Here is a 13,189-nt window from a genome sequence, read left to right on the forward strand (position 1 = left end):
TGGCTTAGGCATGGAGCAGCTCTGCTGCCCTCAGTAAAGTCATGCTAGTGTGAAACAGATGAGAGTCACACAAATGTCAAACCAGCTGTTCTGAGAGCACAACTAGAAACCAGAAACTCTTGGGTTCAAATCCCTGGATAGATGGGATTTGTCCATTTTCCCAGTGCTACCTCCCTCCTTGCCCTGGAGTATGCAAAGAGAGCACTCCACCTTCCTGCAACCAGCACAGGAGAAAAGGAAAGCTGGTGAAAATTTACAGGAAATAAGCATTCACAGTAATTCCTCTCCTCTACACAGTGCCCCAGCTTGGCCCCACAAACAGCTTGCTCTGCCCTCAGGGGACTCCAGGCAAGAGCACCATCTACACCCTGGATCTTCTCTACAACCTGCACCACATCACTGCTCTTACTCCAGCAAAGCCTCCTCTTCCTTAGGGTCAGAAGGGAAATTGTGGCTGCCCCATCCCTGGAAGTGTTCAAGAGCAGGATGGACAAGGCTCAGAGTAACCTGGGTGGGAAATGTCCCTGCCCATGGCAGAGGGTGGAATGAGATGAGGTTTAAGATCTCTTATATGATTCAGTGAAAAAGTCTTGCCTAATCCAGCAGGCTGAGCTTCCCAGGTTTTGGATTTCCCAAAGTAAGCCCCACTTTGTGGCACCACACTGTAGTGAAACTCATGGTTTCCATGCTCCAATGTCTCCACCAGAAACTCCTCCACTTCTCCTCAGCCCATTCTGCTCTGACCTCAGTTCAGAGGCAGGACTTCCTGCACAAACCAAGAACACCAGAACTGAAGGCACAGATGTGTGTTTTACAGAAGCAAATACAGCAAACTCCACCAATTCTCTGCCAAAACTGATGCTAGCAGTCACTGGCTATTAAGGACTCAGCCTCCTTAGAATGAGTGAGTAGACCTGATGACCCCAAGAAAATGAGCCTCTTTCTGAGCCGTTTACTCCCTTGCCCTCCCTCCCTTCTGCCTCAGGAACACACATAGCTGGCTGTCATTTGATTACTGTCAGAGACAGCAAATTGCCTTCATTTGCAGCTTGTTTTCATTCCATTTCTTGTATCTCATTATAACAATATCATTCACTGTCACCCTCCCTCCCAGCTGGGAGGGTAGAACAAAAGCAGTGATTATTTTGCACCATGATTCATTTGCCTTGGGCTAGCAGCTTAAATTAGGTTAGGCCACTTACTAATCCATGCAGAAAGGTAACTAGTTTTTTTACAGGAAAACCAGCATGCAAAAGGGAAAAGACAAGTTCCTAGAGGGAAACACCACCATGCATTTTTTCCATGCACTTTTTCCTCTGCTACTCCTAAAGCATGATAGAAGAAACCAGCAGAATTGGTCCATCATGTTTAATGGGAACTGAATCAGAGAATTGCAAATCCTCAGCAGTGGTATGGAAATCAGGCTGCCTCTCTCCATGTGCTGGACACACATTTTCATAACTGAATCATTTCCATTTACTAATCATGGTAATTTTTAGCATTTATGTCTCAACTTTTATGAAAATAATATAAAGAAACATGCAAACAGTACGGTAGGGTGATGCTTATCTTACAGATAGCAAAACAGACATGCAAAGGTTAAGGGCTGACAATTTTTAAGGGGCAATTCCCATTACTTTTGCTCAGAGACAGCCGTTTAGACCAGCTAGAGACACTAAAGCCAGTGAGAGCAGAATCAGGCTGATCTCTTTGAATATTTGACAGCAAATAACCCTTCAAGCTCACCAGAAATCCAGCACTAAAAGACAAGACAAAAATTCTCAGTCCTGGATACACCAAACCACATGACCCAGTCTTACATGAGTGCCTCCCACTTTCCCCTGGAGCATCACTTACTTTTCCTACACAGAGCAGAAAGTCTTCCAAAGATTAAACCTCCTTACTGGCTTAGAATCAATTCTGAAATGAGGGAAGAGTAAGTGACCATGATTTCAGACTTCTATAATGCTCCTCTTCCTAACATTTGCCTTTGCAAAATGAAAGTTAGGAGTTTTAGGCCTTCAACCCCAAACAATTAGACTTTTGCACATTGCCAAGATTATTAAATGGTTGTTCACCTCCTCAAAAAACTGTAGTCCTCTGCCCATTTTCCAGTTTATAAACAAAACAAGCCTTTCCCCAACCTTGCTTGTGACTGTTTCAGCTTCCAGTGTTGATTTGCAGTTGCTTTTAATTTAAAATTCCACCCTGTCATCTTTGGAACTCCATCCACTCACTTCTTCGACAATAAACGATAACAGAAAATGGAATAAATTCTGCTTAATGAGGAAATTTTCACCTGGCACAGAGAACCTGCAGAAATCTATTAACTGACTGGAGGAACACTGACAGCATTGAAATTGTCAGGAGACCCTGCTCACTTCAGCAGAGCCCTCTCTTCCACTTGACCAGCTTTCACCTGACCCACCAATAAAGATGCCAGCAGCAGAAACACTCTTTTTGTCTCCCAAATCAGCCTCTGGTTCTTTTCAGGTATGTTGTCAAGTTTATGCCCATCCACATATTACTTATGCCCATGTAAATGGGTCTTGATCAAGAGGATCAGGAATATTTTGTGAGCTGAGAGCCACAGCCTGAGCTGGGAACATTTGGGACACAGCTACAGCGTGCTGTGTCCCAGTTAACATGAGCCCTGCAAGCTCACAGGCTCCTCCCTGCCTCATCCCAGGAGCTACAAATGTGGCTTGGATCAGCACAGAGGAGCTGCAAAGGTGAGCAGCTCAGACCACAGGTCTTGCACTCAGCTCCTCCCAAGTCTGAAGGGATTTAAGCCCGGACTAAACCTTAAACCCAGTTTCACCATGGCAAGAAGAGTAGACCAAAAGTAAGAAGTGCTGGAAGGAAAATGCATTAAGTCCAGTCCTGAGAGAGCTCTTCCTTTCTCAGCAGTCATAGGCCTGCAGGGTTTCAAAATTTCAAAACCCTGAATTTCAGGCTGAGTTATGTACAAAAGCATATTCTTTCTCATTTCCTCACTGTCCTGCTCTGCTTCAAGGTTCCTAGTGGTTTCCTTGATTACTTCTGATGTTTTACAAGATTTTCAACATGTTACAATTAAAATAATGAGATCACGGTATAAATTCTCTCCCTGCTCCTCTCCTCAAGGAGAGTTTCTCCAGTTTTCTCCTCCTACAAAACACATGAGATGACTGACAAAAAGATGTCAAAGGAGTGTTTAAGGAAGCAGGAGCTGTAAACCAACAAATCTCATTCACAGAGCAATTGTCACTCCAGCTCTCTGCACCTTTAACATTCTGGTCCCTGGGCTAATAAATCTCATTGTGGACATCTTGATTTAAGTAACATGAACCTCACACTGTGCCCTAAGACCTGAATGACTCACTCACAAGATTAAGTGAGCTAAAGCAGCAGCAGTTCACAGCAAACACAGCCAAGAAATGGGTTGTAGATGTTTCCTGAAAGCCTATTTTCTATCCCTGGTGAAAGAGAGCTTTGAGGTCTTTGCTGGTATGCCATGGTATAGACTGCCCTGCTCCTAGCATTGTAATACTGATTTCAGAGGCTCCCCAATGGCTTTTTGAGGCAATGCCTGTATATCCTCTGCATCAAGGAAAACACACATATTGCATTTTCACAAATGTACAGCTGCTTTGGAAGAAAATACAGCTGCAAAATTATTACCAGTGGCTCTACAAGACAAATAGAAAGTATCTCGTGTTAGATCCACACAAAGCACAAACAGCACTGAATAGCTGCTTGTATTTTATTCTCCTCATGTACTGCATTCTGAACTTGTTCCCAAGCCTTTCCTGCCCTACAGTTCACAAAGAAGACAAAAGTAATCTTTCCAGTTAGCTAGAGAGGAGCACTACAAATATGTCAGGGACAACTCCTCAAACTGCACAAATCAGCACAGCCTCATTTCCTATCACTGCACCTGCTCTGCTCCATGTCCACACAAGTGCCGTGCGCCGCACTCTGACCTGCTCCAAAAGCACGTGGGGCAGCAGAAACTGCTGCTGAGAAAAGTGGGGGTGCAGCAGGCCCTGTCAAAGAGCCCAGGTTACTGATGGCCTATCTGAGTGTCCCTCCCTGCAGTGCTTCCCAGCTCACCTGCTGCTGCCGGGTTTTCATTCCAACACCTGTATTCCTGTGCCTGCTCCACCACAGCCGGGTTTCCAACAAACAGCTTTCAAAGCACACCTTGAAGGCACCCAAGGATATGGGCTCCCAAAAGGCCTTTGCAATAAACAACTTCTCCCATGGGTAACTGAGCAGAGCACCCAGTCCTTCCCCTGTATAAACCCATGTCATTTTTGGGAATGGTAAGAGTGATAGTCAGGACTGCACTTACTCCTTTCAAGAACACAACAGGCCAGGAGGTGTTTCCTCACAACACCACAATGCAAGAACATATTTTCCTTCAAAGCAAAGTGCCAAAGCATAAAAATATGAAAATATGACTAAAATAGTGCCATCATTTCCCCCTCTTAGTAGGCTGGCTAGTTCAGTCTCTGCCAAAAAGATTATTTGCTGCCTCCATTAAGGTTAATTTGAAGAGTTGACATTTCAGGTGACAGAGTTCAAGTCACTGCACTGCTAGACTGTCTTTGAGACATTGGGCAAGCTCACCATCTCTGTGCTCTTCACAATGGTAGTTTATTATACTCCTCTTTCCTCAATTGAATTCTACTTTACAGCCTTTAATCAATATTGAGATTCTCCTCTTTGGGCAATATTCTCACACTTCTGTCTGCTGAAAGATGGCTTTCCTGGGTTTTACTTCAATTTTCTCCAGCAGTGAACCTGACCCCACTACCTCTACATTTCCCCATCCCTAGGAGCTCTCAAGTGATGGCAAATACAATTAATTGCAGGTTCCACTGCTACAGAGATACCTAAGTGACTTAGGAACACAAGTCCTATTGATTTTCAACAAGGTTTTTGTCCCCATGTCATTTGGGCCTAAGTGATGATTTCACCATAGCTGCCTACCTCTTTACCTCTATTTAATCATGTTTGTTGTACATTCTCCTTGCACACAGCTACTGTTTTCAAGGATCCCAAAACAATAATCACAGCTACATGCAAACAAATCTTTACTACAAACAGTCAAAGAATAGGTGTAAATTCCAAAAGAGGTTTTCCCTTGCACCTAGGCCTAGTCAAGTATGCCTTAAAGGTTTCTTCTAAGCCTTCCACATCCTTCATGAGCTGTCAGTGGGATGAAAAGTCAGTAGGGTCTCTCCAGGCCCTTTTTCACTTACAGGACTGGCAAGGCCAAACCTAGGGAAATAATTCCCAGCTAATAGCACATCCTCTTGCACTGCCACTGCTTCATACAGCATCACCTATAATGGACTGACAGCATGGGATGCTGCTTGCTCTTTCCATGTCAGTGTGTACAAGTGATTTTATTTATGTGCATGGTGGGGAAGGTTGAAGTTAAAATTACACTGCAGGTATGAAAGGTAATTGGTCAGACAACAACAACAACCCCCTCAAATGTAAGTTTCCCAAAAAAAAAAAAAAAAAAGCAAGCAAGGTCACAGGAGAAACAGCAGAGGCACATGTTTGATGTGTCTGTGGCATTACTTGTTATTCTCACAAGTATGCTCAAAACGGCCTTCTTTTCCAATTCAACTCAGGCCATTTGCTTTCCTGCAGCCACATCACATATCTCAAACAACTACTTCTCCATCCTAGAGAGTCCAGGGGCAGAAATGGAACCACTGCTACAGCATGACAGAGCTATACAGTCCAACCCAGCACCAGGCCAAATCTTCTCTAGAAAAAAGTTCAGTGGGACAAAGGTAAATGGGGCAGAGGGTGCTCTTCCCAGTCCCTACTGTGCCTGCAAATGGCTGTCCTTGCCTACACTACAGAGGCAATTTATTTGCCTCAATTTATGTTTACAAACATTTACAGGACAGAAAGTTTTTCCCTCAGCACTGCATTATCCCACAGAGCCTCTCTCACGTGTAAGCAGATCCATTGCATAGATTAGTGAGATCTTCTGCTCACCTCTGAATCCCTGCATGTGGCAAGGATGCAAGGCAGCATGTGGTGTGTGAGAGCTGCCTCCTGAACTGCTCTCAAAGGCCTTCACCTGCCTCTGATCCCCCTTCCCCATCTGTCTGCCACAGCCACTTGTTCTAGCTCTTAATTTCCTCTTGGCAGAGACCATCTCCATGTTACCAGTCTCTACAACAGCTCTGCAGGGGCCAAATCAACTTGTTATTCCAACTGCATTCAAAACCTCACTGCAAAGAACCCCCAAACCAGCACAGAGACAGAAAGGGAGGTGTGGATCCATCCAAACACCTGTAACCAGCAGCAATGCCCAGGAACAGGGCAGCTACTCCTGGTTCTGGTAACTGTACTCTAGCAGAAAGATTTAAAGCAGTATGGCATCACGTCTCATTCTTTTCAACTGGAAATTATTCTGTAGCACAAGGTAGAACTCATGCCAGGCATGCTGGGGACTGGAAACAGCTGGCTGCAGGAAGAGCACATGTGTGCCAAGTCTCATCTGCATCACTCAATTAGCTTTCCCTTGGCCATGGCAGAGATCTGTTTCCTGATGTGGCTCACTGGACTGGCCTCTTAGTTCAAGTCCCAAGTGTTTTTCCCTGGCTCTTTGCCTTTGTGCCTTCAATGTAATGCAGCTGGACAGTCCATCCCCTCCCTCCAGTGCTGGCTGGGAGGCAAGACAGGTTTCTTGCAAAAGTGTGAGCAATTCTAGTGGAGTGAAAATCAGCACTGATGAGTGAATGAGGGTAAGATACTGTAGATGTTCAGCCTGTAGAAGAGAAGGATTCAGGGTGACCTAACTGCAGCCTTCCAATAAAGAAAGATGGAGAGAGACTTTTAAAAGAGCATGGAGTGACAGTGATGGCAAATTGATTTTTGCCTTTTTTCTTTTATATATTACCTATATTCTTCACACATTTATTTTTAGCTCTGTAGCCTATCATAGTATTTGTAGCTAGCATTTTACCTACTCCATTAGACAGAAACACAAAATAAACTCCCCAGCAGCTCCAAGCTGTGGGTCCAAGGTTAGATTCTTGCAAAGCCACAGATGAAACTATCTCTGACACACATTTTCATAAACAAAGTTTAGTTCCTATCTAAAAGACAGGCAATTTGAAGAAGGTTGAACCAGGGGGGAATAACCTCACTACTAATGTCTCTAATTGGAGATTCTTGTCAGATATGCTACTTTGCAAAACCTATAAAAATTGTATACATGTTATGTATACAATTATGCTGTGTGTGCATCTCTGGTCCACCTGGTGAATTGTGCATCTAAGGATCCTTACAAAGATAACCCCTTTTATCACCCCTGTCTGGCTCATGATTTTAGGACCAGCAAAAAGGCATCAACAGGATGAGGGGCAACAGTCTCACACTGCCAGAGCGAAGATTTAGATTAGCTATTATGAAAAAATTCTTCCCTGTGAGGGTGGGGAGGGCCTGGCATTGTTGCCCAGAGAAGCTGTGGCTGCCCCTGGAAATGTCCAAGGTCAGGCTGCACAGGGCTTGGAGCAGCCTGGTGTAGTGGAAGGTGTCCCTGCCCATGGCAGGGGGCTAGAACTACATGATCTTTAAGGACCCTTCCAATCCAAAACATTCTGTGATTCTATGATACCACCCACAATCTGATTTGAATTGCAAGAATCCACTTCCAAGGGACACAGCATTGCTTGTGTCTGATAAAAATGCAAGGCTGGATACTGTGCAAGGGCTCTCTGTAGCAAGCTGCCTGTACAGCCTGCTGCCTGGGCACCTCAAAGATGAAAAACTGTGTAGGGTGGTACCACCTACTGCTCACTGGTCCTACATCACCTGCCACCCATTGCAGAGAAAGGAAAAGCAACCTCAGGGATATAGGAGGGTTCAGGAAGATTAGCCTCTGCGGAGTGATGCTGGATTTATACAGCTGAGGATGCAAAGCCTCTGGGGCCTCATTCCAGAGCATGCCACTCCAACAGTGACAAGCTCAAACTGATTCTGGATATGTTGTTTTTTGTCCCTCAGGAGCTGCACATAAATGTTTAAGAGCACAGATACAAATGCCATGTGACATAGATGTTAGGGGACAAAAACTTCTGCAGCCAAACAACAGATTTCTGCAAATAATCACGTTACTCCTTTTCTTCCACATCTCTCTCCACATTTATTTTGTTTGGCTCCAGATCCCGCTTGTTCAGGGTGCAAGGGCGAGCAAGAGCTGCTCAATTAAAAGCAGGGATGTCGCAGGTGAAGAGGAGCTCCCTGCCTCCGCTGCGCTCCCAGTGCCACCGTGTGGTGACACGAGTGAGCACCACGGGTACCCAAGGCACAAAAGCCAACAACACTCGGCCAATAACTCAGCAAGGAGGCTCTCCCAGACTCGTAAAACATGAAGGGAAAGCTCAAGTCAGCAAGAGAACTAAAATATAGCTCACTCCTTTAATTTACCGCTATCTTTCCTGTTGGCTTTTATATGGTCATTTTTCTTGAAGGAAGAAGATTTATATTTAAATAGCTCTGGAAGCATAGGTGTTTGAAAGCCTGGTACAAAAGCAGTACTAACACATACTGCATGATCACAGCAAAGCAGAAAAGCTTAAAAATCAATAGTCCAGGCTGGAAATAAAATGCATTGTATGTGACCCTCAGGTGCAGTAAGTCAGGACAAGTCCAGTGCTGAGTTTGAAAGGTAACTCTGTCCTAGGTACATGAGTTACTCATCACAGGCCATCCACATTCCCAGTCTGAGCCTCAGAGATACTGAGGATTTTCCACAATAAACCATAGCTTCCATAATCCAAGGAGCTATTTTACCAACAAGAGCGTGCTCAAAAACTTCTGCTGACTGAGAATGTGAACTGGGTTTTAAGGCAACACCATGTATTCCAAGCACTTGAATAAACTTCTCAGCATTGACTGCATCTATGCTTACCATAGGTTTCTGAGCAGGATTCCCAGAAGAATTGATGTGTCCTAGGACAAGGCTTTTTTACCTGTTCATGTCCTTTAGGATGTTCTCCATGTTGGCAATGCTGCGCATCTTATACAGGAACCACTTGTCAATGGCTGTGAGTTGGTGAATGACATCCACAGGGACTTCATCCTCCAAGGCCTGCCAAAAACAGGACAGCACCAAACAACCCCTTTAACACACTGCACAAATACAGATCTACTCTGCAAATCTACTCAGCCAGCAGCAAGTACAGATCATAAAGAAAAAAAGTTATGTAAATCAAGCTGTACAAGTCAAATGTTCATCTACCTCCTGACCTTGTCTCCTGCAGCAATAGAAACTGTGCCCCATGAGGAGTGCAGGGAGGCCCCAGCCACTTCTCCCTGTGCTCTGGTTCCAAAAGCTGGCTTCTCTTTCAGTGAGAGAGGTAATTTGCTTTTCACAGAGCCAGCAGCCAGACAAGCTGATGGCAGCTGGGCTGGGTGGCTACTGAGAACATGCTCAGCTAGCTACAGGGAGCCACATTCAGGCCGCAGTTACCAAGCCTCCATCTGCACACCTCTTACCACTCAAAATTTTCTAAATCTCAGGCCCACTGCCAACCTCCTAGCTGCAAATGTAAAACAGGAAGCTCCAGATTCTCAGCTGTGAACATTTTGCTTTGGATCATAAATCTTGATACATCCTTGAAATACAGGACGGAATCAAAGCATGTGGCCTTGCATCACCTATGAAGCAAGGCAAAGCCAGGTCCTGGGTGATGCTTGCAGCTACAGCACAGCTCTAGGTTCTCTCACTCTGCCTCAAGATAATGTCAAGACCATTTACATTTCCCTTCTTTCTTACTGGGGTTATTGATTTTTTTTTTTTTAAATCAATTATTTACAGCTATGAGGTAAAAAAGAACCCCACAGAGATATTATTCATAAGACAATGGGTTACAAAACATCATAATATTAAAAAAACCCTGCACCTCAGAGAGCCCTCAATATGATGTATTTTCTATCAATGCAATTTCTTGGGTCCCACCAGTGGTGTACAGTTACAGCTCTCCTGACAAAGCAACTATAATCAACCATAATGATAATGCCAGCACAGTATCTTTGCTGAGCTAAAGTAATCAGGCTCATTAATTTCTTACCATGCTTAATTGTTTTCTTGCAGGGCAGCATCCCTGGAACAAAGCCAGAGCACTGCCATTGAAGAAAATTCCAGAATTAATCCAGGAATGAGCTTGGTCCACTGCACCCCAGCATTATTCCCCCAAGTTACAAAATTTGGGCAACAATGTTGGTACCATCACCATGGGCTTCAGCAATGGGGAGATCTTCTGCCAGCTCAGAGAAATGGGTCACTTCACTCCCTGAAGTGGACAAGGGATGGGTGGCAGCTCTCTGCAAAATACTGTCACCACCTTCTGCCTTTCCTAAAGAATTCCCAGTCAGCTCTTGCAATTATCCCATTGCTCTGAGAGGTGACAGCTGCTCACTGGACTTTCCTGTGTGCTCACAAGCAGTGGTGAAAACCTCTAACACATGTTCTGCTCCTTTAGAGTACCCAGGCACATACCAAGTCTTTGGTACACTATTGGTATGAGGCAACTGGTAAGGAGTCCTTGCCATCTTGATTCTTTAGTGCTTGGAGGGTGAGGTCACGTTGCCACATTAGTGACATGTGAGCAGGTCTTTTTTCCTTTCAGGTCCATCTATTTTTACAAAACACATGCAGACTTGCACACCTTCATGACCTCCAATTCTCAGTCAATGGCGCCTCAGCCACACATACACAGGCAGCATGACCATACACACTTAAGCTGGTTAGAACACTTTTTTAAATAAAGTCCCAGGGATCTCCAAAGGAAACTGAAAAAAATGTATCCCTTCCACCCATTCATCAGAGGAGGGGCAAAGAAAAGCAACAATGTTCATCCCTGTTGCATAAATCTGGAGACTGGGAGAGAAGAGTGAGTTTGCAGACATTTCTTGCTCCATATCACCACACTCCAGGGGCAAATCAGGTTTCCAGGCAACTGTGTAGAATTTGCTCAGGGAGGCCCTGAACTCCAATGGCTTTCCTCCTTTCCAACCTGAATGAAGGAGTACAGCCAAAACCCACCATGGATGCAGGAGGAGAGAGACACAGCAGGACAGTGTGACTTTAGAGCCCTGCTCAACTTCAAGAGCATCCCATCCAGTAGGGATTGGGGTTTACAGGACTGCCTTCATGCCAAGAGCCATGGAGCAAGCCTGGCCTCCAGGCCAAGCAATGAAGGGCAGCTCAGCTGCCTAAGCTTCATCTAGGGACAGCACCCTTGTTGCTTCATCCTGGCTCCTCACCAAAGAAAGTATTTAGCTGCCTGTGGACAGCAACACAAGTGCAAACTGCACATCTGTAGTGTGGACAGCTAGGAGACCAGGGCCCTGGTGTGAAACAGAGCATGCACCAACTTCACAGCCTAAGCCTTCTGAGGCCATTTGTACATAAACTTAAGAGCAGCAGAAAACACCTGACACAAGCTGAGCATCCCTGCTCATCAGGCTGTTCCATCCTTGCAGCACTCCCACTCTAGCCAAGGAACAAGTCTCATCTATGTCAGCCTCTCTCCTGTGCCTTCTTTTACATGACAACAGGGAGCCCCATTACAGCAGCAATAGCTCTGAATGGCAGCTGAACTCCCTTTCCTTGCACCTGAACAGTTGCTGTTGTCATCATCTAACAGGCAAAGGAGAGAGAAAAAGTGAAAAAAGGAAAAAGCCTTGGAGGGCTGACTAGCGGGGAGGAGAGGAGAAAACATACAAAATATAACAAAGGTCTATCCTGTTTCAAATGGAGCTGATGGCTAATGGGGACTTACTGTTGGCTTTTAAAGGTCAATAAGCTGGGAAGGCATTTCCATGCAAACAGCCCCAGGTGCCAGCAGCACCCCTTACTTGTACTGCTTGCCTCAGTTATTAATGGGGATGAATTTGTGTACTGTGTTGGGCAGAGACAACTCTTTATAAGGCAGGACTAAGTTTTTCTTGCTTTTTCAACAGATCCCAGTGAAAATACCAGCAGCTGGGAACACCCAGTGTTCAGTGGGACCCAAGCTCACCTTCATCTCCCCAGATGCCCTGTGTTAAGATGGGTCTAATTTTAATCTTTCATAAAATCTTTCTGAACCACTCAGAGACTCAAGAAGTAAGATTTTTCTCTCAGTCACAAGAAAAAGGCTGTAATAAAGACCAAACACAGCTGCTGGAGGATGAAGACATGCACTTCCCAGCTTGAAAAACAAGAGGGAACAGCTGGACAAGCCACACATTTATAAAACACTTTCTGATTTTTCTTCAGGCCATTTATAAGAGGAACAGCTAGTGAAAACCTTTTAACTAACACAGCACAGGCTCAGCTCCTCACTCATGTGGAGGTGGAACGAGATGTACCTACACAGGAGCACAAAGGGCTTAAAGACTCCACCACACAAAGTCAGGGGCACAAAAAACAGTAATTGGGCATTCCCTGCCAGGAAGGTTTGCAATCCTAAAAAAAAAAAAAAAAAAAAGAAAAATCAAGCCATCCAGGTAAGCAGGAGCTGTAAAAGACAGCTGTGCCCTCCTCTTCATAGAGGGTATGGATAGATGGACATGTTACCTGCAGCAAAACCAAAGGGTGAAATTGCACCTACCTTCTAAAGTAACTAACTCTACATTTACCACATGATATACACAGGCAAACACTGAGAAGATGAAGGTAGAAATAAATTTGCACCCAAGTCTCCTTATAATAACACTCCCTCTTACACAGGCACCTTCAAGGCTGAAGTGATTTGACCAGTGTGACAGGAGAGGGGTCAAAAGAATGATACAGGAAGCTAAGCTGGTTTTGAAGAACAGGGGATTTCTTGTCTTTGAAATTTAATATAGAGTTGTGTAGTACTTTTAGTTTCAAGCCCATACCAATCCAACCATTGCAAATAGACAGTGCAACTTGCCATTCTTTATCATCCTTTGTTACAGTTCTCAAAAGAATTTTCATTTATTCCTTTGTAATCTGCAAAACTGACTCATTTTGACTGGCACTTACAGTAGTATAAATCAGGGCTGAATTCTAGCCAATGTTTAGCAGACAAATTTAATCTCATAGGAGAGGAAAGTAATCCAGGTGTCCACCAGCACCCAGCAACAAGCTGAAGTAACAGGACACCAGAATGCACCTGATGCTGAATGCAGTGAGCACAGGCTAAGATTGTACCAC

General features: G+C 44.7%; 1 protein-coding gene across 1 annotated transcript in view; it reads right to left on the minus strand.

Annotated features, from left to right (window-relative positions):
- CPS1 (carbamoyl-phosphate synthase 1) overlaps positions 1 to 13,189 on the minus strand; it is a 114,494-nt gene that overhangs the window by 40,450 nt on the left and 60,855 nt on the right. The window contains exon 24 of the mRNA XM_041411687.1: positions 8,994 to 9,112. Within this exon, the coding sequence (XP_041267621.1) occupies positions 8,994 to 9,112 (119 nt within the window). The remainder of the gene's footprint in view (positions 1 to 8,993; positions 9,113 to 13,189) is intronic.

The sequence above is a fragment of the Onychostruthus taczanowskii genome, unplaced genomic scaffold (assembly GCF_017590055.1).
Source record: "Onychostruthus taczanowskii isolate IOZ18803 unplaced genomic scaffold, ASM1759005v1 scaffold37, whole genome shotgun sequence".
Lineage (NCBI taxonomy): Eukaryota > Metazoa > Chordata > Aves > Passeriformes > Passeridae > Onychostruthus > Onychostruthus taczanowskii.